The following is a 22,356-nucleotide window of genomic DNA, read 5'->3' on the forward strand; positions in this document are numbered from 1 at the left end:
CCTGGATGGCAGGAAGCATGGCCCTAGTGATGTACTGGGCCGTACGCACTACCCTCTGTAGTGCCTTGTGGTCAGAGGCCGAGCAGTTGCCATACCAGGCAGTGATGCAACCAGTCAGGATGCTTCGATGGTGCAGCTGTAGAGGTTTTTGAGGATCTGAGGACCCATGCCAAATCTTTTCAGTCTCCTGAGGGGGAATAGGCTTTGTCATGCCCTCTTCACGACTGTCTTGGTGTGTTTGGACCATGATAGTTTATTGGAACTTGAAGCTCTCAACCTGCTCCACTACAGCCCCGCCGATGAGAATGGGGGCGTGCTCGGTCCTCTTCTTCTTCCTGTAGTCCACAATCATCTCCTTTGTCTTGGTCACGTTGAGGGAGAGGTTGTTATCCTGGCACCACACGGCCAGGTCTCTGACCTCCTCCCTATAGGCTGTCTCATCGTTGTCGGTGATCAGGCCTACCACTGTTGTTTTAGGTATTTTTCCTTATATTATAAAATCATTTAACAATAAGCAGACTCGTGGTCCTCTGTAGCTCAATTGGTAGAGCATGGCGCTTGTAACGCCAGGGTAGTGGGTTCGATCCCCGGGACCACCCATACGTAACAATGTATGCACACATGAATGTAAGTCGCTTTGGATAAAAGCGTCTGCTAAATGGCATATTATCTGGGCTCAAAGTCTGGGACTGGCAGTTGCTCCGCGGACCAGCTCGGGTTGTTACTTTGTAATAAAGTATATTCTGAACTCACAAGCTCCAGTGTCTGAGAGATATCTTTGAGAAGTATTTCCACGACATATCTTGGCGTCACCGAACAGGATTGGCAAAAAGGGACAGAGAACGGTAAAAAATCTGCAGCTGTGGACGGCTTGGACGAACTACACAAACAAGTGGCCACTAAAAAAGGTAAGCAAAGTTCTTGCTTATTAGAATAGAGTTTGTGTGGTTCGCTCCAGGGCCTGGCCTCAGCAGCAGGACACCAAGTAGGTCTCTCCAAATTTAAGAACTTGAAAAATATGAATTGGGAGCTTTTGGGTTCAAACAATGCATGCAAAACAATGAAGGAATAAAAGCCTTGATGGTTGCAACAGTAAAAATCCCTAGGTAGGGTCACGTGAAAGAAAGTCCTGCGGACACCGCTCTGGTGTGTTGAGGAAGTGTATCATCAGAGGGCTGCACAGACAGGCAAAAACCCTGTATAATACCGTTTTTTGTGTCGAGGAAGTGTATCACGAAAGGGCTGAATGTGCAGGTCGCTTAGGAAAGTGTGGAAGTGTGAGAGTGCAAGTGAGTGTGAAAGGAACTCCTGTTCTGGGTGGGAAGGGGACGCGCACCTCTCCTGGACCGTGACTTGAGTGTGACCCAGTAGGGAGGACGTGCCCAGTCTCGCACTAGGAAAAAGGAGTGTGAATGATGCACGAATGACCATTGAAATACTGAGAGTAGAAAGCTATAAGCTACCGAATGGTCTAGAAATAGGGAAAATAAAAGTGAAAAGGCGGTTTTTGAGATTAGCTACAAAAAGGTGGTGGCAATCAGGAGAGATAAGTGTGTTACGAGAAAGATGAACGCACACATTTACAATAACTGCATTGTGGCTGGGAGAATCAAGAGGTTGGACAGACTACCAGTAGGGAAGTGAATGGCAGAGCAAGACGAAACTAGGGAACAGAGGACAGTACGGATATTACAGGAAGCTAAAGGAATAAAAACAAATTTTTGGAGAGAATCAGAATACGAAGATTTGCTTGAAATATATAGTTTAACGGAGGGAAATAAAAATTATCTGTTGAGAAGTTAAACTGAGATACGGAATCTAGAGGAAGTAGGAGAAGAGTGGCCATACGTAAATTGGGGAAACATAATTGGAAGAAATTGGACAGTGGGACGGATAGGGCAGACGCTTGAGGAATTAGCACAGGCAAGAACCTTACACTTTATAGTAGTACCCATAGACACCCAGGTATAATTATATCTGGACATAGGAGAGCAGGAAGGGTTTGAAAGAGGAAAAGGAGTTACTGGACAACAAATAAAATACCCATATATAGAAATGTCAGTGGTACTAAGACAGTAGAGTGGACAGTAAACAAAAGACCAGTGATACTGAAACCACAGGCAGTTACTAGATTGACACTAAGGAAAATACTGGTAACTATAAAACCAAATACAGAAAAAGAATCACACTTGAGGTTGGCAGTGGGGAGTCCAAGAATACAGGCAGCAGAAATTAGTAAAACAGCGGTAGAAATCCTGGGGGATAGATACCCTGCATACAGAGAAGAATTTATAAAACTGAAAAGAGGGCTGGAAAAAGAAACAGAGAAAAAGGAAAAAGAACAGAGTATGTCCAGAGAATGGGACCTCAGAGAGCTAGAAAGGGAAGAAGAAGGTGCATCAGCTAATTTAAGGGAAACACTATATTTTAAACAAAGAGAAGAGGGAAGGTTGTGGAATAGGAGAATGCTGAAAAAACCTGAAAAGCAAGGGCATTATGTCCTTTGGGGATCGCAGGACCTGGAAGGATTGGTCGCCCGCTTGCCGGATATACATGATGGGTCGGGCAAGTGGATAAGAACCTTTGAGGAAGAAACTATGGGGAAACTACTGGCTGTGGGGGATCTGAAGGCACTGTTGGCAAGGATCCCTGAAAGGTGAAGCGATGGGAGAAACAGAGCGCCCAGCTGTCTATCTAAATGGACAGCTGAAATGATGGAGGCTGGAGATAGAACGGGATCCAGAAGGGTAATTCTGTTGTAGAGGCCATGCCCCAGCCGGTGAGAAGCAGGCTGGAGGATGTGGTGGGACTAACTTCAAAGTCACACAAATAATTCTGTGACCATGTAATCCATGCAGTGGAAAAATACAGAAAAGACGAACAGAACAGGGAAGAATTGACAAAAAAAGTCACTTAGAAATGTCCTTGCTTTAGAAAGAAAAGCAATTTTTTTGTCCATTAAAATAACAAATTGATCAGAAATACAGTGTAGACATTGTTATTGTTGTAAATGGCTATACCACAGTAATGACCGGTGACCCACAGGAGGTAGAGATTACAGCTAGGCAACAAGTTCAGCTAGGGGAAGCAATAACTCCAGTGGAGAGTCTTAGACAAGAAATGGAAAAGAACATACCTAGCAAGGTATGGTCACAGCATGACACAGAATGTGGGACTGGTAGAATCAGCTAGTCCCATATACATCAGGGGAAAAAACAGATGCAAAGCCTCCTTGGAAAGCCCAGTATCACATGAAACCTGAGGCAGAAGAAGGCATAAGCAAGACAATTGAAGGATTAATAAAATAGAGACGCAGAGTTGCTGTAACACACCTCTGTTGCTAGTCCTTAAAGCAGACAAACAGAAATGGAGGTTGGTACATGACTTGAGGGCAGTAAATGACATAGTGCAAGACTGCTGAAGTGCCAAATCCCCACACGCTGCTGACCAATGTTCCTCCGGAAGCCAAGTATTTTACAGTAATAGATCTATGTGGAGCATTTTTTTGTGTGCCCCTGGAAGAAGAGTGTAGACATCTGTTTGCATGTACATACAAAGGCAAGCAGTACACATACACACACATGCCACAGGGGTTTAAACACTCACCCCACGTATTTAATCAGGTCCTTGAGGAATTGATACTCGAGGGAACATTGATTCAATATGTGGATGATTTACTAATCTGTGCTCCCTCCTTGGAACAATTTCATACCGATTCCATAAAAGTCTTGACAAGACTAGCGGAAGGGGGACACAAGGTATTGAAAACAAAGCTCCAATACTGCCAGCTTCAAGTTTAAGATCTGTGACGGACAGTAGCTCATGGTACAAAGGCAATAGCACCAGGACAATTAGAAGGCATCAGCAAAGTACCGCTAACAGTTGCCCAAATGATTACGTTTTTAGGGATGACAGGATTCAGCTCTGACTGGATAGAGGAATATGCTGTAAAAAGAGCCCCTCTACGAGAACTTATGAGAAGTGCTGGGCAACTAAACATTAGGGCTAACCTTGATTGGTCGAATGATGCCTTAACTGCATTTGAAACGTTAAAACAAGAAATGCAGTCTGCCCCGGCTCTAGCAGCCCCGGACTACACAAAGCCTTTCTGTTATATGCAGCAAACGGTTATGCAGCAGACGTTCTTTTCATTTTTATTATTATTATTATTATTATTATTTAATTTTTTTGGGGGGGTGGATCAGCTTAATATTGCAGATAGATTGTAACTTCTATCAATGTATTTGTCTGCATCACTTCCAATCCCCCATGTTTTTTATATATATACTCCCCTTTATTACTTTTCAACCCCGCCATCCTTTCCCTACTTGGAGTAAATTAGTGAACAACAATGCCCAGGCCTCTACTTCCGGTCTATACTTACTATCTACACCTTATGGACACAGTTAATTTTACAATAATTCTATTAGATATATATATATATATATATATATATATATATATATATATATATATATATATATATATATATACAGTGGGGAGAACAAGTATTTGATACACTGCCGATTTTGCAGGTTTTCCTACTTACAAAGCATGTAGAGGTCTGTAATGTTTATCATAGGTACACTTTAACTGTGAGACACGGAAACTAAAACCAAAATCCAGAAAATCACATTGTATGATTTTTAAGTAATTAATTTGCATTTTATTGCATGACATAAGTATTTGATCACCTACCAACCAGTAAGAATTCCGGCTCTCACAGACCTGTTAGTTTTTCTTTAAGAAGCCCTCCTGTTCTCCACTCATTACCTGTATTAACTGCACCTGTTTGAACTCGTTACCTGTATAAAAGACACCTGTCCACACACTCAATCAAACAGACTCCAACCTCTCCACAATAGCCAAGACCAGAGAGCTGTGTAAGGACATCAGGGATAAAATTGTAGACCTGCACAAGGCTGGGATGGGCTACAGGACAATAGGCAAGCAGCTTGGTGAGAAGGCAACAACTGTTGGTGCAATTATTAGAAAATGGAAGAAGTTCAAGATGACGGTCAATCACCCTCGGTCTGGGGCTCCATGTAAGATCTCACCTCGTGGGGCATCAATGATCATGAGGAAGGTGAGGGATCAGCCCAGAACTACACGGCAGGACCTGGTCAATGACCTGAAGAGAGCTGGGACCACAGTCTCAAAGAAAACCATTAGTAACACACTACGCCGTCATGGATTAAAATCCTGCATCGCACGAAAGGTCCCCCTGCTCAAGCCAGCGCATGTCCAGGCCCGTCTGAAGTTTGCCAATGACCATCTGGATGATCCAGAGGAGGAATGGGAGAAGGTCATGTGGTCTGATGAGACAAAAATAGAGCTTTTTGGTCTAAACTCCACTCGCCGTGTTTGGAGGAAGAAGAAGGATGAGTACAACCCCAAGAACACCATCCCAACCGTGAAGCATGGAGGTTGAAACATCATTCTTTGGGGATGCTTTTCTGCAAAGGGGACAGGACGACTGCACCGTATTGAGGGGAGGATGGATGGGGCCATGTATCGCGAGATCTTGGCCAACAACCTCCTTCCCTCAGTAAGAGCATTGAAGATGGGTCGTGGCTGGGTCTTCCAGCATGACAATGACCCGAAACACACAGCCAGGGCAACTAAGGAGTGGCTCCGTAAGAAGGTCTCAAGGTCCTGGAGTGGCCTAGCCAGTCTCCAGACCTGAACCCAATAGAAAATCTTTGGAGGGAGCTGAAAGTCCGTATTGCCCAGCGACAGCCCCGAAACCTGAAGGATCTGGAGAAGGTCTGTATGGAGGAATGGGCCAAAATCCCTGCTGCAGTGTGTGCAAACCTGGTCAAGACCTACAGGAAACGTATGATCTCTGTAATTGCAAACAAAGGTTTCTGTACCAAATATTAAGTTCTGCTTTTCTGATGTAACAAATACTTAAGTCATGCAATAAAATGGAAATTAATTACTTAAAAATCATACAATGTGATTTTCTGGATTTTTGTTTTAGATTCCGTCTCTCACAGTTGAAGTGTACCTATGATAAAAATTACAGACCTCTACATGCTTTGTAAGTAGGAAAACCTGCAAAATCGGCAGTGTATCAAATACTTGTTCTCCCCACTGTATATATATATATATATATATATATATATATATATATATATATTATTTTTTTTGCTCCTGAACTTCTTCTACTCTCAACCTCTCCGATCATTTTCATGATGTCCATCCGGTTTGCTTCTATATGCCATATCTTTCTAATTGTGCTCTTTCCCAAAAGCTCCCAACATACAACCTATATACTTATTATGGACACAGTATGCTTACATTATTAGCTATCTTTGTTATTATTTGTTGTTATTTGTTATTAGCCCCATCCTTCAACTCTATTCAATACCTCCCATCTATCTCTTAACACCATCCATATAGGATTTCTATTTGCCATATATATTTCAACCGTACTGTGATGTTTTACAAAATTTCTGAACCTTTCTATTCTCATTGCTTCTACAGATTGTGAATTAAAAATAAACATTTTTGCTAAAAGTATTATTATATTATTGATCGATTGACTATGACTTTTCAGATCACCCAGTAATGCTATCTGCAGGGTTAGCTCCAGGTAAATATTGCAATCCTTTAGCCATTCCTGGACCTGTGTCCAAAAACAAGCTACAAATGGACAGAACCAAAACAAATGATCTAATGATTCTGTCTCTTCACAGCAAAATCTGCAGAGCTGGGAAGATTGTATCCCCCATATAAATAACATTCTATTGGTTGCAAGAATTTTATATAATAATTTAAATTGAAAGATTCTAATTTTTGAATCCGGTGTCGTTTTGCGTGTCAGTTCATAAACACTATGCCATGGGATCGGTACGTCAAAGATCTCTTCCCAACTATTTTGCAATCTATATGGGACAGCTATCAATCCTTTGGTCCTTAAGTGAAACTGATATACTTTTTTATTTATCACAGTTTTCCTTAACCAATTATGTTCTTTAATGCAAGGCCGACAGACAAGTTCCTTACTTTCTCCCCCTTCCACTTTCCTCTTCCACTTTTGCGGTAAGGCTGCAATTATTTGGTTGTAATTTTGGGTAGAGCAGACATTTCCATATGTTTTTGTTAGCTGCATGTGCGACATAACTCCACCAGTCCTACCGATGATATCATTTACGAAGATTATACCTTTTTTAAACATTCTGTCAAAAAATAACGTTTTTTTGTCAATTAGTATATTTGAATTTAACCACAATATTTGTTGCATTATTTCTTCTGTCGTTTCTGGAGGATTAAATTGAAATTGCAACCAACTTTCTATGGATTGTTTTAGAAATAGTGATATTTGGGAGATGATTTCCTTTTCAAATAACTGCAAATGAGTTGTTGTAATCTGAATAAAGGGAAAAAGGCCTTTCTTGAACATTGGGTGAGACAATCTTACTAATTTGCTTGAGAACCAGTTCGGATTTAAGTATAACTTTTGTATGACTGAAGCTTTTAGTGATAGGTCTAATGCTTTAATATTTAATAATTTCTGTCCTCCGAATTCATATTCATTATATAAATATGGCCTTTTAATTTTGTCTGGCTTGCCGTTCCAAATAAAATTTAATATTTTTTTCTCATATAATTTAAAAAACTGTTCGCTAGGCGTAGGCAAGAACATAAGCAAATAGGTAAACTGGGATAATACTGAGTTAATCAGGGTGATTTTTCCACAAATTGACAGGTATTTTCCTTTCCATGGTAGTAAGATCTTATCTATTTTTGCTAACTTTCTATTAAAATGTATTGAAGTGAGATCATTTATTTCCTTTAGGATATGTAGTCCGAGTATATCCACATCACCATCAGACCATTTTATTGGTAAACTACATGGTAATGTAAAAAAATTATTTTTTAGTGATCCAATACGTAATATAGTACATTTATCATAATTTGGTTGTAATCCAGAGAGGTTAGAAAATGTATCTAGATCCTCTATGAGGCTGTGGAGGGATTCTAGTTGTGGATTTAAAAGAAAACATGAATCATCAGCGTACAATGACACCTTTGTTTTTAAGCCCTGTATTTCTAATCCTCTGATTTTATTATTGGATCTGATTTTAATAGCTAACATCTCGATTGCCACAATAAATAGATATGCCGATAGTGGACAACCTTGTTTCACTCCTCTTGACAGTTTAAAACTTTCGGAGAAATAGCCATTATTTACTATTTTACACCTAGGGTTACTATACATAATTTTGACCCATTTTATAAGAGATTCTCCAAAATTGAAATGCTCCAGGCATTTATATATAAACCCCAGTCGAACTTTATCAAATGCCTTTTCGAAGTCTGCTATGAATAGCAGGCCTGGTTTCCCATATTTCCCATAGTGTTCTATTGTTTCCAATACTTGCCTTATATTATCTCCAATGTATCTTCCATGTAAAAAACCTGTCTGATTAGAATGAATAATATCCGACAATACCTTGCAGCAGCCGTTCTTATGCAGGAGTCCTGAAGTGGGCGACGGAAGCAGCCTATTGTATACTATAGCACCAGACTGGATTCTGTGGCGCAGGGATATCCACCCTGCTATCAGGGTCTAACCAATCTACAGTATGCATACGACAAAGCATCCACCATTACTATGGGCTACACTATAGTAATGTCCACACATCATAAAATAGTGGAGCTAATAGAACAGGGAAAATGTGTGCTTACCAGTGCAAGAACTTTAGAATACATGACCCTATTAACATACCCAGATGTCTCCATTAAACGCTGTAGTGCAGTAAACCCGGCAGAAAGAATTCCGTTAGAATTGGAGGGTTTAGCACACAATTGTGTGGCAGAATCATTGACATTCACCCAGCTTAGACCAGACTTAGAGTCAACACCATTGCCCGATCTGGGAAATGGCTATGTGTAGGACTATTTTGTAGACGGGTCTTGTTACAAAGACCACACTGGAAATCAGGCTGATTTGCAGTAGTGAAGAAACAAGGAAGGGAATTTAGAGAAGTAATGACAGAACATTGCCCACAGCCATGTTCAGCCCAACTGGCTGAACTTAAAGCACTTACTGCGGCCTGTATGCTGGGGAAATGGAAGACAGTTAACATATACACTGATTCAGCCTATGCTGGACCCCTACAAATCAGCTGGGCTAGACAATCTGGACCCTTTCTTTCTAAAAATTAGCTGCCAAAATTGTCGCAACCCCTATTGTCGAAACCCCTAGCCTCCCGAGTGGCGCAGTGGTCTAAGGCACTGCGTAGCAGTGCTAGCTGTGCCACTAGAGATCCTGGTTTGAATCCAGGCTCTGTCGTAGCCTGCCGCGACTGGGAGACCCATGGGGTGGCGCACAATTGGCCCAGCGTCGTCCAGGGTAGTGGAGGGAATGGCCGGCAGGGATGTAGCTCAGTTAGTAGAGCATGGCGTTTGCAACGCCAGGGTTGTGGGTTCGATTCCCATAGGGGGCCAGTATGAAAAATAAAAAAATTATGTATGCACTCACTAACTGTAAGTCTCTCTGGATAAGAGCGTCTGCTAAATGACTAAAATGTAAATGTACTAGCCTGTTCAACCTCTCTTTCGTATAGTCTGAGATCCCCAGAGATTGGAAAGCTGCCTCGGTCATCCCCCTCTTCAAAGGGGGTGACACTCTAGATCCAAACTATTACAGACCTATATCCATTGAAGGCCAAGTTAACAAACAGATCACCGACCACTTCGAATCCCACCGTACCTTCTTCGCTATGCAATCTGGTTTCCGAGCTGGTCATGGGTGCACCTCAGCCATGCTCAAGGTCCTAAACGATATAATAACTGCGATTGATAAAAGACAGTACTGTGCAGCCGTCTTCATCGACCTGGCCAAGGCTTTTGACTCTGTCAATCACCGCATTCTTATTGGCAGACTAAATGGCCTTGGTTTCTCAACTGACTGCCTCGCCTGGTTCACCAACTACTTTTCAGATAGAGTTCAATGTGTCAAATCGGAGGGCCTGTTGTCTGGACTTCTGGCAGTCTCTATGGGGGTGCCACAGGGTTCAATTCGCGGGCCGACTCTATTCTCTGTGTATATCAATGATGTCGCTCTTGCTGCTGGTGACTCTCAGATCCACCTCTACGCAGACGACACCTCTACGCAGACATCACACTGTGTTAACAAACCTCCAAACGAGCTTCAATGCCATACAACCCTCCTTCTTTGGCCTCCAACTGCAATTAAACGCTAGTAAAACTAAATGCATGCTCTTCAATCGAACGCTGCTTGCACCTGCCCGCCCGACTAGAATCACTACTCTCGGGGGGTTTGACTTACAAATACCTAGGTGTCTGGTTAGATCGTAAACTCTCCTTCCAGACTCACATTAAGCATCTCCAATCCAAAGTTACATCTATAATCGGCTTCCTGTTTCGCAACAAAGCCTCCTTCACTCATGCTGCTAAACATGCCCTCGTAAAACTGACTATCCTACCGATCCTTGACTTCGGCAATGTCATTTACAAAATAGCTTCCAACACTCAACTCAGCAAATTGGATGTAGTCTATCACAGTGCCATCCGTTTTGTCACCAAAGCCCCATATACTACCCACCATTGTGACCTGTACGCTCTCGTTGGCTGGCCCTCACTACATATTCGTCGCCAAACCCACTGGCTCTATAAATCACTTCTAGGCAAATCCCCGCCTTATCTTAGCTCATTGGTCACCATAACAACACCCACCCGTAGTATGCGCTCCAGCAGGTATATCTCACTAAACATCCCCAAAGCCAACACCTCCTTTGGCCACCATTCCTTCCAGTTCTCTGCTGCAAATGACTGGAACGAACTACAAAAATCTCTGAAGCTGGAGACACTTATCTCCCTCATTAACTTTAAGCATCAGTTGTCAGAGCAGTTTACCGATCACTGTACCTGTACACAGCCCATCTGTAATTAGCCCACCCAACTACCTCATCCCCATATTGTTATTTACATTGTTATTTATTTTGCTAATTTGCACCCCAGTATCTCTATTTGCACATCATCTTCTTCACATCTTTCACTCCAGTGTTAATACTAAATTGTAATTATTTTGCACTATGGCCTATTTATTGCCTTACCTCCAGACCTTACTACATTTGCACACACTGTATATAGATTTTCTATTTTCTATTGTGTTATTGACTGTACGTTTTTGTTTATTCCATATGTAACTCTGTGTTGTTGTTGTTTTTATCACACTGCTTTGCTTTATCTTGGCCAGGTCGCAGTTGTAAATGAGAACTTGTTCTCAACTGGCTTACCTGGTTAAATAAAGTTGAAATAAATAAATAAATAAAAAACATGGTGTGTGTCACTTGTTTGGGGCAGTTTGGAAACAACGGGGGTTCAGGAAAAGTGATGGCACGCCTATACAACATCACAAGCAAATTGTGAAAAATATGACAGCACTAAAGGTACCCGACACGGCTGGCTATAGTTAAGTGTCAGGCTCACAAGAAAGGCAATGACTTTGTTATCAGGGGCAATAATGCAGCAGATTAAGCTGCTTAACAGGCCTCCAAATGCATTGCCCGGTGCTAGCACCAATGGTCATTGTAGAATCTGCACCTCAGTTAGATGACATCATTAGAATGCAGGAAAGGGCAGGACCCTACAAACAGACAAAGTGGCACCAAAGAGGAGCTACGAAAGATGTGACAGGGTTATGGAGATCCCATGAGGGTACTATTGTAGCACCAACCATATTACTTAACCTGTTAATAACAGATGTGCATGGTTTTGACCATTGTGGAAGGGGAGAAGTGATAAGGAAGATTAAACAGCAATGATACTGGTCATCATATCTATAGGCAATGGTAGATGATACATTGGCAAAATGTGAAGTTTGCGCGCAAAACAATGTGCGCAAGGGCATAACCACCCCTATCGGTCACATACCGGCCCCAGAGGGGCCATTTCGACACCTGGTCATAGACTACGTGGATATGATTAAGAAAGTGAATGGAAAAAGATACATGCTTGTAATTATAGATAGGTTCAGTAGATGGGTAGAAGCAGTACCATCAGTAGACCTAGGATCAGGAACAGTAATCAAATTCCTAACCAGAGAAGTGATACCCAGGTTTGGAATACCGACAGAAATCACTTCAGACAATGGGTCAACATTTATTCAGAAAACAGTAAAACAAGTATTACAACAGCTAAGGATAAAGCAAAGACTGGGATGTGTGTATCACTCACAGTTGCAAGAATAAATGGAACCCTCAAGGCTAAACTTAATAAAATCTGTGCTAGTGCAAAGCTTAACTGGGTGGATGCATTACCGGTTGCCTTAATGATCTATCACATGCAAATTAACAGAAACACGCACCTAACCCCGGGTCGACCCATGCCAGTGCCAGTTCTGAGAGGACCCTATAAAGGTCCCTCACTTGAACAATTAGAGATGGAACAACTAACTGCTATATATAAAAGTGTTTATCTCCAGGAAAAAAGACGAGAACCAGAGCCAGGAGCAGAGGTGTCCGGTCCGGTGGTGCCAGGGGACCAAGTGTACGTCAGGGTCTTCCGAAGGAAGTGGAACCAGCCCAGGCGAGAAGGTCCATACAAGGTGGTTTGAGCTATGCCTATGGCCATACAGGTGGAAGGAAGCACTACTTGGTACCACCTAAACCATTGCACCAGAGTACCACAAAGGGAACGGCGACTTGGCGATGAGGAAGCTGAAACCCCCGATAGGGAAGAAGAGGAAACAGGAACAGAAGGAGAGGGGATGGAAACTCAAACATAATCCCCAATCTCTGCTGAAGACAGACAAAATCAAAGGATGGGGGAAGAGGGCAGCGGGCAGTGGGAATGCTGTTGATGAGTTACATGCTCTGGTTGATTCCCTCAGTCGAGGGACAGACCTTCCAGACCCCCAAGACCTTCCAGACCCCCAAGACCTTCCAGACCTCTAATACCTTCCAGACCTCCAGGACCACCCAGAACCCCCAGACTTCCCCACAATTGACTTCTCTGCCTTTGTCTAGATCCAGTAACGAACACTGGAGGCTGGAGCAGTTGGATAATTGTGGAATGGCTCTTGTAACCAAAGCTGTAAAACTAGGAAAAGTTATATTAGACTTGCCTACTACAATTCGGTACACAAAGGATAGACCAACGGAGCCAGGACAAATAACCATTATGAATCAGGAGGAAGTGTTGCACAGAGGATGGCCCAGGATAAAGAGATGTCAGATAGAAGGGTATGCCACAATTAGGGTAAGGTGTCTGAAAGACCATTGTGTAAAAACTAGGGCTGTCAAATGATTAAAATTTTTAATCAAATTAATCAGAATTTTCAGTGGATTAATCATGATTAATCACTATTTGCAATTACACCTGAATCCTAACAATTTTTTTTCTGAAATGCATACCAAAAGATAAATAACAGGACACAGATACATAATTTTCATATTATGTCTGTTTATTAACACAGCCAAATAATGGTGTTTTAAATCAAGCTGAAACATACTACACACCATAATATTTGTCTTTGGCTGTGGCTCTTGACGGTGGCTTATAGAATGAGTCTTGAGACGCCACTTGCAAAACATCAAGGAAACCTGAGTCTTCTACAATGCTAATGGGTCTACAATCCTTTGCAATCCATTTTGCTATTGTGTTGGTCAAATTATCTGAGGTTGATTTTGTTAATTGCCTGCAAACATTCAGCGTGGTCTGGCGCAAACCACTTGCTGAATCTGACGGCCCAGCAAACGCATGTTTGGCGTTGACATGGTACTTCAAGCTTGAACAGCTCCGTGAAATTGAAACTCCTTCTTACAAATCTTGCAAATAACCTTGTACTTGTTAACTGTACCATCATCATTCTTTTTATATTTGAATCCGTCAATAGGCCCACTTTGCTCACCTTGCTCCATCTCGCCTCTAGCTCCCAACCACTTTCCTGACCTGAATAATTTGTCACACTGCGCATGCGTGAAATGCGTTAAAAAAATTGACGTAATTAACAGCAAACAACTAATTAACGTCGTTAACGCGCTATTTTTGACAGCCCTAGTAAAAACAGAATACATATGGGGCCCAACCCAAGGACCAAGCATACTAGGAAAACCAGTTGGTAGTGAGCCTACTAAAATAATGGACATAAATCAAGCGAAACGACTAATGGGAGGAGAAGGACCTATAGTCAGAACTAAAAGAGAAGAGCCTCCCACCAGTATTAGCACACCAGCAGTGAAAAACACAGAGACAAGACAAAGACAAGAAACAGATAGGATTAGAACGTTCATTCCTGCACAAGCAAGAACCATGAAGGAAATACAGAAAGAATTCCTTATTAAAGAGCGAGGGTCAGATGTTAGGCTGTGTGGGTGGGCCCATCACCGGGATAATGGGGAAGCCACATGGGACAACAGTAACTGTGATATCAAGATAACAAAAGAAGGAGACAGGTGGACCATAGACGTAAGAGCAACAGCCCAAGACCCAGATAAACAATGTGATGTAGTAATTTTGGGCTCCCGAGTGGCGCAGCGTTCTAAGGCACTGCATCTCAGTGCTTGATCACACAGTCGTCCGGAACAGCTGATGCTCTCATGCATGCTTCAGGGTTGCTTGCCTCGAAGCGAGCATATAAGTAATTTAGCTCATCTGGTAGGCTCGTGTCACTGGGCAGCTCGTGGCTGTGCTTCCCTTTGTAGTCCATAATAGTTTGCAAGCCCTGCCACATCCGGTTAGAGTCCCGCTCCTTGAAAGTGGCAGCTCTACCCTTTAGCTCAGTCATGATGTTGCCTGTAATCCATGGCTTCTGGTTGGGGTATGTACGTACGGTCACTGTGGGGACGACGTCATAGATGCACTTATTGATGAAGCCAGTGACTGATGAGGTGTACTCCTCGATGCCATCGGAAGAATCCCGGAACATATTACAATCTGTGCTAGCAAAACAGTCCTGTAGCTTAGCATCTGCGTCATCTGACCACTTATTTATTGACAGAGTCACTGGTGCTTCCTGCTTTAGTTTTTGCTTGTAAGCAGGAATTAGGAGGATAGAGTTATGGTTAGATTTGCCAAATGGAGGGCGAGGGAGAGCTTTGTACGCGTCTCTGTGTGTTGAGTAAAGGTGGTCTAGACTTTTTTTTTCTTCTGGTTGCAAATTTAACATGCTGGTAGAAATGAGGTAAAACGGATTTAAGTTTCCCTGCATTAAAGTCCCCGGCCACTAGGAGCGCTGCCTCTGGATGAGCGTTTTCCTGTTTAGTTATGGCCTTATACAGCTCATTGAGTGTGGTCTTAGCGCCAGCATTGCTTTGTGGTGGTAAATAGACAGCAACAAAAAATATAGATGAAAACTCTCTTGGTTAATAGTGTGGTCTACAGCTTATCATGAGATACACTACCTCAGGCGAGCAAAACCTTGAGACTTCCTTAATATTAGATTTCGTGCACCAGCTGTTATTTACAAATACACACCGTCACCGCTTGTCTTACCGGAGGCAGCTGTTCTGGCCTGCCGCCCATGCCAAGATAAGAGCCCTGCATCGTCGCCGACAGGCAAAAACAAGCAGGCGACCGATGCCAACATTTATTTCTCTCTCTTCTCTCTCTCTCTCTGTCTTTCTGCTCCAACAACTACAGTTGAAGTTGGAAGTTTACATACACTTAGGTTGGAGTCATTAAAACTCGTTTTTCAACCACTCCACAAATTTCTTGTTAACAAACTATAGTTTTGGCAAGTGCATGACACAAGTAATTTTTCCAACAATTGTTTACAGACAGATTATTTCACTTATAATTCACTGTATCACAATTCCTGTGGATCAGAAGTTTACATACACTAAGTTGACTGTGCCTTTAAACAGCTTGGAAAATTCCAGAAAATTATGTCATGGCTTTAGAAGCTTCTGATAGGCTAATTGACATCATTTGAGTCAATTGGAGGTGTACCTGTGGATGTATTTCAAGGCCTACCTTCAAACTCAGTGCCTCTTCACTTGACATCATGGGAAAATAAAAATAAATCAGCTAAGACCTTAGAAAAAAGTTCATCCTTGGGAGCAATTTCCAAACGCCTGAAGGTACCACGTTCATCTGTACAAACAATAGTACGCAAGTATAAACACCATGGGACCGCGCAGCCGTCATACCGCTCAGGAAGGAGACACGTTCTGTCTCCTAGAGATATACATACTTTGGTGTGAAAAGTGAAAATCAATCCCAGAACAACAGCAAAATACCTTGTGAAGATGCTGGAGGAAACAGGTACAAAATTATCTATATCCACAGTCAAACGAGTCCTATATCGACATAACCTGAAAGGCCGCTCAGCAAGGAAGAAGCCACTGCTCCAAAACCGCCATAGAAAAGCCAGACTACGGTTTGCAACTGTACATGGGGACAACGATCATACTTTTTGGAGAAATGTCCTCTGGTCTGATGAAACAAAAATAGAACTGTTTGGCCATAATGACCATCGTTATGTTTGGAGAAAAAGGGAGGGTTTGCAAGCCGAAGAACACCATCCCAACCGTGAAGCATGGGGGTGGCAGCATCATGCTGTGGGGGTGCTTTGCTGCAGGAGGGACTGGTGCACTTCACAAAATAGATGGCATCATGAGGAAGGAAAATTATGTGGATATATTGAAGCAACATCTCAAGACAGGAAGTTAAAGCTTGGTCGCAAATGGGTCTTCCAAATGGACAATGACCACATGCATACATCCAAAGTTGTGGCAAAATGGCTTATGGACAACAAAGTCAAGGTATTGGAGTGGCCATCACAAAGCCCTGACCTCAATCCTATAGAACATTTGTGGGCAGAACTGAAAAAGCATGTGCGAGCAAGGAGGCCTACAAACCTGACTCAGTTACACCAGCTCTGTCAGGAGGAATGGGCCAAAATTCACCCAAATTATTGTGGGAAGCTTGTGGAAGGCTACCCGAAACGTTTGACCCAAGGTAAACAATTTAAAGGCAATGCTACCAAATACTAATTGAGTGTATGTAAACTTCTGACACACTGGGAATGTGATGAAAGAAATAAAAGCTGAAATAAATCATTCTCTCTACTATTATTCTGACATTTCACATTCTTAAAATAAAGTGGTGATCCTAACTGACCTAAAACAGGGCATTTTTTACTAGGATTAAATGTCAGGAATTGTGGAAAACTGAGTTTAACTGTATTTGGCTAAGGTGTTTGTAAACTTCCGACTTCAACTGTACATGGTCCCACGGCATGGTAGAGTGGCATTCTGGGTAGAAACAAACAGACTACGCACCACTTTGCCTCCAGACTTCTGGTCAAACAGGACCATGGTGACTCGTTTGGGCTCTCGATGGTAGGTGCAGTAGTACTTGACCCAGGTTGACACGAAAGAACCTGAGCGAGAAGCAGAGAGAGAAGCAGAGAGAGAAGGAGAGAGAAGCAGAGAGAGAAGGAGAGAGAGAAGCGGAGAGAGATGCAGAGAGAGAAGCGGAGAGAGATGCAGAGAGAGATGCAGAGAGAGAAGCGGAGAGAGATGCAGAGAGAGAAGCGGAGAGACACAGAGAGCGACGCAGCGAGAGAAGCAGAGAGAGAAGCAGAGAGAGAAGCAGAGAGAGAAGGAGAGAGAAGCGGAGAGAGAAGCGGAGAGAGAAGCGGAGAGAGATGTAGAGAGAGAAGCAGAGAGAGAAGCAGAGAGAGAAGGAGAGAGAAGCAGAGAGAGGAGCAGAGAGAGAATCAGAGAGAGAGAAGAGGAGAGAGAAGCAGAGAGAGAAGGAGAGAGAGAGAAGCAGAGAGAGAGGCAGAGAGAGAAGGAAAGAGAGAAGCGGAGAGAAGCAGAGAGAGAAGCAGCAAGAAGCAGAGAGAGAAGCAGAGACAGAAGCAGAGAGAGATGCAGAGAGAAAAGCAGAGAGAGAAGCAGAGAGAGAAGCAGAGAGAGAATGAGAGAGAGTAGCAGATGGGTGGGGAGAAATTAAAAAATGGTGTCGGTTACCAATTTATTACTGCACACGCTCAATGTCCTTGTCACCTCTTGGAGCGTGACTTTCTCATCCTGAATACAATTACTCTTGTTGTTTCTATGGGGACATTTTAATCTTCAGTGCCTTGCAAAAGTATTCATCCCCCTTGGCGTTTTTCCTATTTTGTTGCATTACAACCTGTAATTTAAATGAATTTTTATTTGGAATTCATGTAATGGACATACACAAAATACTCCAAATTGGTGAAGTGAAATGAAAAAATTACTTATTTCTAATATTTCTAAAAAATAAATAACGGAAAAGTGGTGTGTGTACATGTATTCACCCCCTTTGCTATGAAGCCCCTAAATAAGATCTGGTGCAACCAATTACCTTCAGAAGTCACATAATTAGTTAAATAAAGTCCACCTGTGTGCAATCTAAGTGTCACATGATCTGTCACATGATCTCAGTATATATACACCTGTTCTGAAAGGCCCCAGAGTCTGCAACACCACTAAGCAAGGGGCACCACCAAGCAAGCGGCACCATGAAGACCAAGGAGCTCTCCAAACAGGTCAGGGACAAAGTTGTGGAGAAGTACAGATCAGGGTTGGGTTATAAAAAATATCTGAAACTTTGAACATCCCACGGAGCACCATTAAATCCATTATTACATTTTTTAAAAGAAAATGGCACCACAACAAACATGCCAAGAGAGGGCCGGCCACCAAAACTCACGGACCAGGCAAGGAGGGCATTAATCAGAGAGGCAACAAGGAGACAAAAGTTAACCCTGAAGGAGCTGCAAAGCTCCACAGTGGAGATTATTATTATCCATAGGACCACTTTAAGCCATACACTCCACAGAGCTGGGCTTTACGGAAGAGTGGCCAGAAAAAAGACATTGCTTAAAGAAAAAAATAAGCAAACACGTTTGGTGTTCGCCAAAAGGCATGTGGGAGACTCCCCAAACATATGGAAGAAGGTACTCTGTTCAGATGAGACTAAATTTGAGCTTTTTGGACATCAAGGAAAACGCTATGTCTGGCGCAAACCCAACACCTCTCATCACCCCGAGAACACCATCCCCACAGTGAAGCATGGTGGTGGCAGCATCATGATGTGGGGATGTTTTTCCATTGGCAGGGATTAGGAAACTGGTCAGAATTGAAGGAATGATGGATGGCGCTAAATACAGGAAAATTCTTGAGGGAAACCTGTTTCAGTCTTCCAGAGATTTGAGACTGGGATGGAGGTTCACCTTCCAGCAGGACAATGACTCTAAGCATACTGCTAAAGCAACACTTGAATGGTTTAAGGGGAAACATTTCAATGTCTTGGAATGGCCTAGTCAAAGCCCAAACCTCAATCCAATTGAGAATCTGTGGTATGACTTAACAATTTCTGTACACCAGCGGAACCCATTCAACTTGAAGGAGCTGGAGCAGTTTTGCCTTGAAGAATGGGCAAAAATCCCAGTGTCTAGATGTGCCAAGCTTATAGAGACATACCCCAAGAGACTTGCAGCTGTAATTGCTGCAAAAAAGGTGGCTCTACAAAGTATTGACTTTGGGGGGGTGAATAGTTATGCACGCTCAAGTTTCCTGTATTTTTTGTCTTATTTCTTGTGTGTTTCACAATAAATAATATTTTGCATCTTCAAAGTGGTAGGCATGTTGTGTAGATCAAATGATACAAACTCTTTTTAATTCCAGGTTGTAAGGCAACAAAATAGGAAAAATGCCAAGGGGGGTGAATACTTTCGCAAGCCACTGTATATGTACAACAACACCACTGGTACTAAAGCGGTAGTCGTAATTTCACCGCCACCACGCTTTTCCAAATGGTAGTGATATGATACGTGACCTTATTGCAGCATGAGAGAGAAAAGTGTGTGTGTGTGTGTGTGTGTGTGTGTGTGTGTGTGTGTGTGTGTGTGTGTGTGTGTGTGTGTGTGTGTGTGTGTGTGTGTGTGTGTGTCAGACAGTGAGAGCAAGAGCGAGAAAGGAGTGAGAGTGACAGAGAGCAGGACGGGACACTCACGTTTCTCCTGTACAAACAGATATCCCTCCATGGTGTCATGGCTGATGCTCTTGTGTTCATGGGGGTTCTCCTTCATCTTCCTCATCAGACACTCCACCTCAGACCGTGTGCTTTCAAAACGGTTCCGTGTCTGAACAGGGAAGGAGAGGAGACAGAATGATGGAAACATCCCACCTACCACCCTGCATTCTGAGCAATTCACCATTGTCTGCAGTTGTTGGGTTAGGGCTATTGCCTTGAAATGCCACTGGGCTGGCAAAAGAGGAAATCTGATCAGCACCTCATGCCTGTAATGTATGGCATCAACATGTATCTTACATTCTGAATGCTGATGGTGAGGTCTGTCTTGAAGTGGTTGAAATCTTTGGCCAGCTCGTACCCATGATGGTAGTAAGTAAACAGCCCTTGAAGGAATGCCAGCAACTAGAATGGATGTAGAGGATGACAGGGAAAGGAAACAAGGTTGAGAAACATTCCTCTCAACTCAATTAAATTAAATCAACCTAATCTACTGTCATTTGTTTTCAAAGGTACTTGTTGTCAGCTACATTCTAAAGCTACATATCTAGGATCTTAATTTGATGATCCTGTTGCAGGAGATCTTTCCTGAAATGTAGGAAATTGTACTGTATTTGAGGTTTAAAAAAGCTTTCTGAAGTTTGTAATTTCCACTTTGAAATTTCCTCACGAAAAATGTATCAACCCCTACAAAAATGTATGTTAATTATAATCCACATACTGTAATAATTCACATTTCCTGTTGCTGCAGGATTCTTTTCCTGCTGGCTGAAATTAAGATCCTACATCTGTACATTGTGTAGACGGTGTGGGTCAAAGAGAGATGAGGTGACTGAGCATGAAAGTTGTAAAGTAACAGTAGTACAGTAACAGTAGTAATGTAACAGTAGTAATGTAACAGTAGTACAGTAACAGTAGTACAGTAACAGTGGTACAGTAACAGTAGTAATGTAACAGTAGTAATGTAACAGTAGTACAGTAACAGTAGTACAGTAACAGTAGTACAGTAACAGTAGTAATGTAAAAGTAGTACAGTAACAGTAGTAATGTAAAAGTAGTACAGTAACAGTAGTAATGTAACAGTAGTACAGTAACAGTAGTACAGTAACAGTAGTAATGTAACAGTAGTAATGTAACAGTAGTAATGTAACTGTAGTAATGTAACAGTAGTACAGTAACAGTAGTAATGTAACAGTAGTACAGTAACAGTAGTAATGTAACAGTAGTAATGTAACAGTAGTACAGTAACAGTAGTACAGTAACAGTAGTAATGTAACAGTAGTACAGTAACAGTAGTACAGTAACAGTAGTAATGTAACAGTAGTAATGTAACAGTAGTAATGTAACAGTAGTAATGTAACAGTAGTAATGTAACAGTAGTACAGTAACAGTAGTAATGTAACAGTAGTACAGTAACAGTAGTAATGTAACAGTAGTAATGTAACAGTAGTAATGTAACAGTAGTACAGTAACAGTAGTACAGTAACAGTAGTAATGTAACAGTAGTAATGTAACAGTAGTAGGGTTGCAAAAGTAAATACGTCTTCCAACCAGGATTTCTGGAGAACCTGGGAAGTTTAGGAAAGTTACCGGAATTTTGCACCCCTAAGCAGTATACAGTAAAAGACAGCAGATGCTGAGGGCGGTTGACATTCTCACTGACCGGCTCTACGAAGTCAAACATCTTCCTCTCCTGGACTTCCTGCACCTTGAACACGTACTCCAGAGACACCTCATAGAAATGCTGCCGCACGTGGTCCACCTGACTGTCTGCCTGCACAACACACACAGTGACGTGACTCTGTTTGAACGGACGTTCAGGGCACACACACAGTGAAGTGACTCTGTTTGAACTGACGTTCAGGTCACACACAGACATGCATCACCTCAGAATTACAGTGAGTCAACTCACAAACACATGAACACTTAAACGTAAACATGGACCTACTGCAGCAAGGGAAAGGTATGTACTTACTTCATGGAGATGTGCTTCTTTCTTCTTTGCTGATAGACTTAGGTGCTTCTCCAGTACAGCACAGTATTTCTCTGTCTCTTTGTCGTATTTCTTCTTGGCTTCCTGTGAGAGGTCAGTCAAAAGGTCACCAACAGTCACTTTGTTTCCTCTAAAGTCCTGGACACCACACACAGCAATGTCTATTTCTAATTAACCAGGAAGTCCCATTGAGGTCAGAATATCTCTTTCTTAAGAGAGACCTATATATCAGACATATGGCACATTTCCACTAAGGATTTACCCCGGTGTTTTACCCAAAAGACTCAGTCTTTTTCTGTTTCCATCTACGCAGGCCGGCACCCGTGCCTCACTGGGCCATGGCTCCGGCGGACCTGTTTCACTTGGGGCCAAAG

General features: G+C 42.4%; 1 protein-coding gene across 3 annotated transcripts in view; it reads right to left on the bottom strand.

The window, feature by feature from the left end:
* Positions 1 to 22,356, bottom strand: part of LOC121579199 (rho GTPase-activating protein 26) — a 121,188-nt gene that overhangs the window by 44,060 nt on the left and 54,772 nt on the right. For all 3 annotated transcript variants that reach the window (XM_041893580.2, XM_041893579.2, XM_041893578.2), the window contains exons 5-9: positions 21,965 to 22,066; positions 21,653 to 21,763; positions 20,290 to 20,394; positions 19,972 to 20,101; positions 17,262 to 17,362 (exon numbers count right to left, since the gene is read on the bottom strand). In XM_041893580.2, coding sequence (XP_041749514.1) covers positions 17,262 to 17,362; positions 19,972 to 20,101; positions 20,290 to 20,394; positions 21,653 to 21,763; positions 21,965 to 22,066 — 549 coding nt within the window. The remainder of the gene's footprint in view (positions 1 to 17,261; positions 17,363 to 19,971; positions 20,102 to 20,289; positions 20,395 to 21,652; positions 21,764 to 21,964; positions 22,067 to 22,356) is intronic.

The sequence above is a fragment of the Coregonus clupeaformis genome, chromosome 13, assembly GCF_020615455.1.
Source record: "Coregonus clupeaformis isolate EN_2021a chromosome 13, ASM2061545v1, whole genome shotgun sequence".
Taxonomy (NCBI): domain Eukaryota; kingdom Metazoa; phylum Chordata; class Actinopteri; order Salmoniformes; family Salmonidae; genus Coregonus; species Coregonus clupeaformis.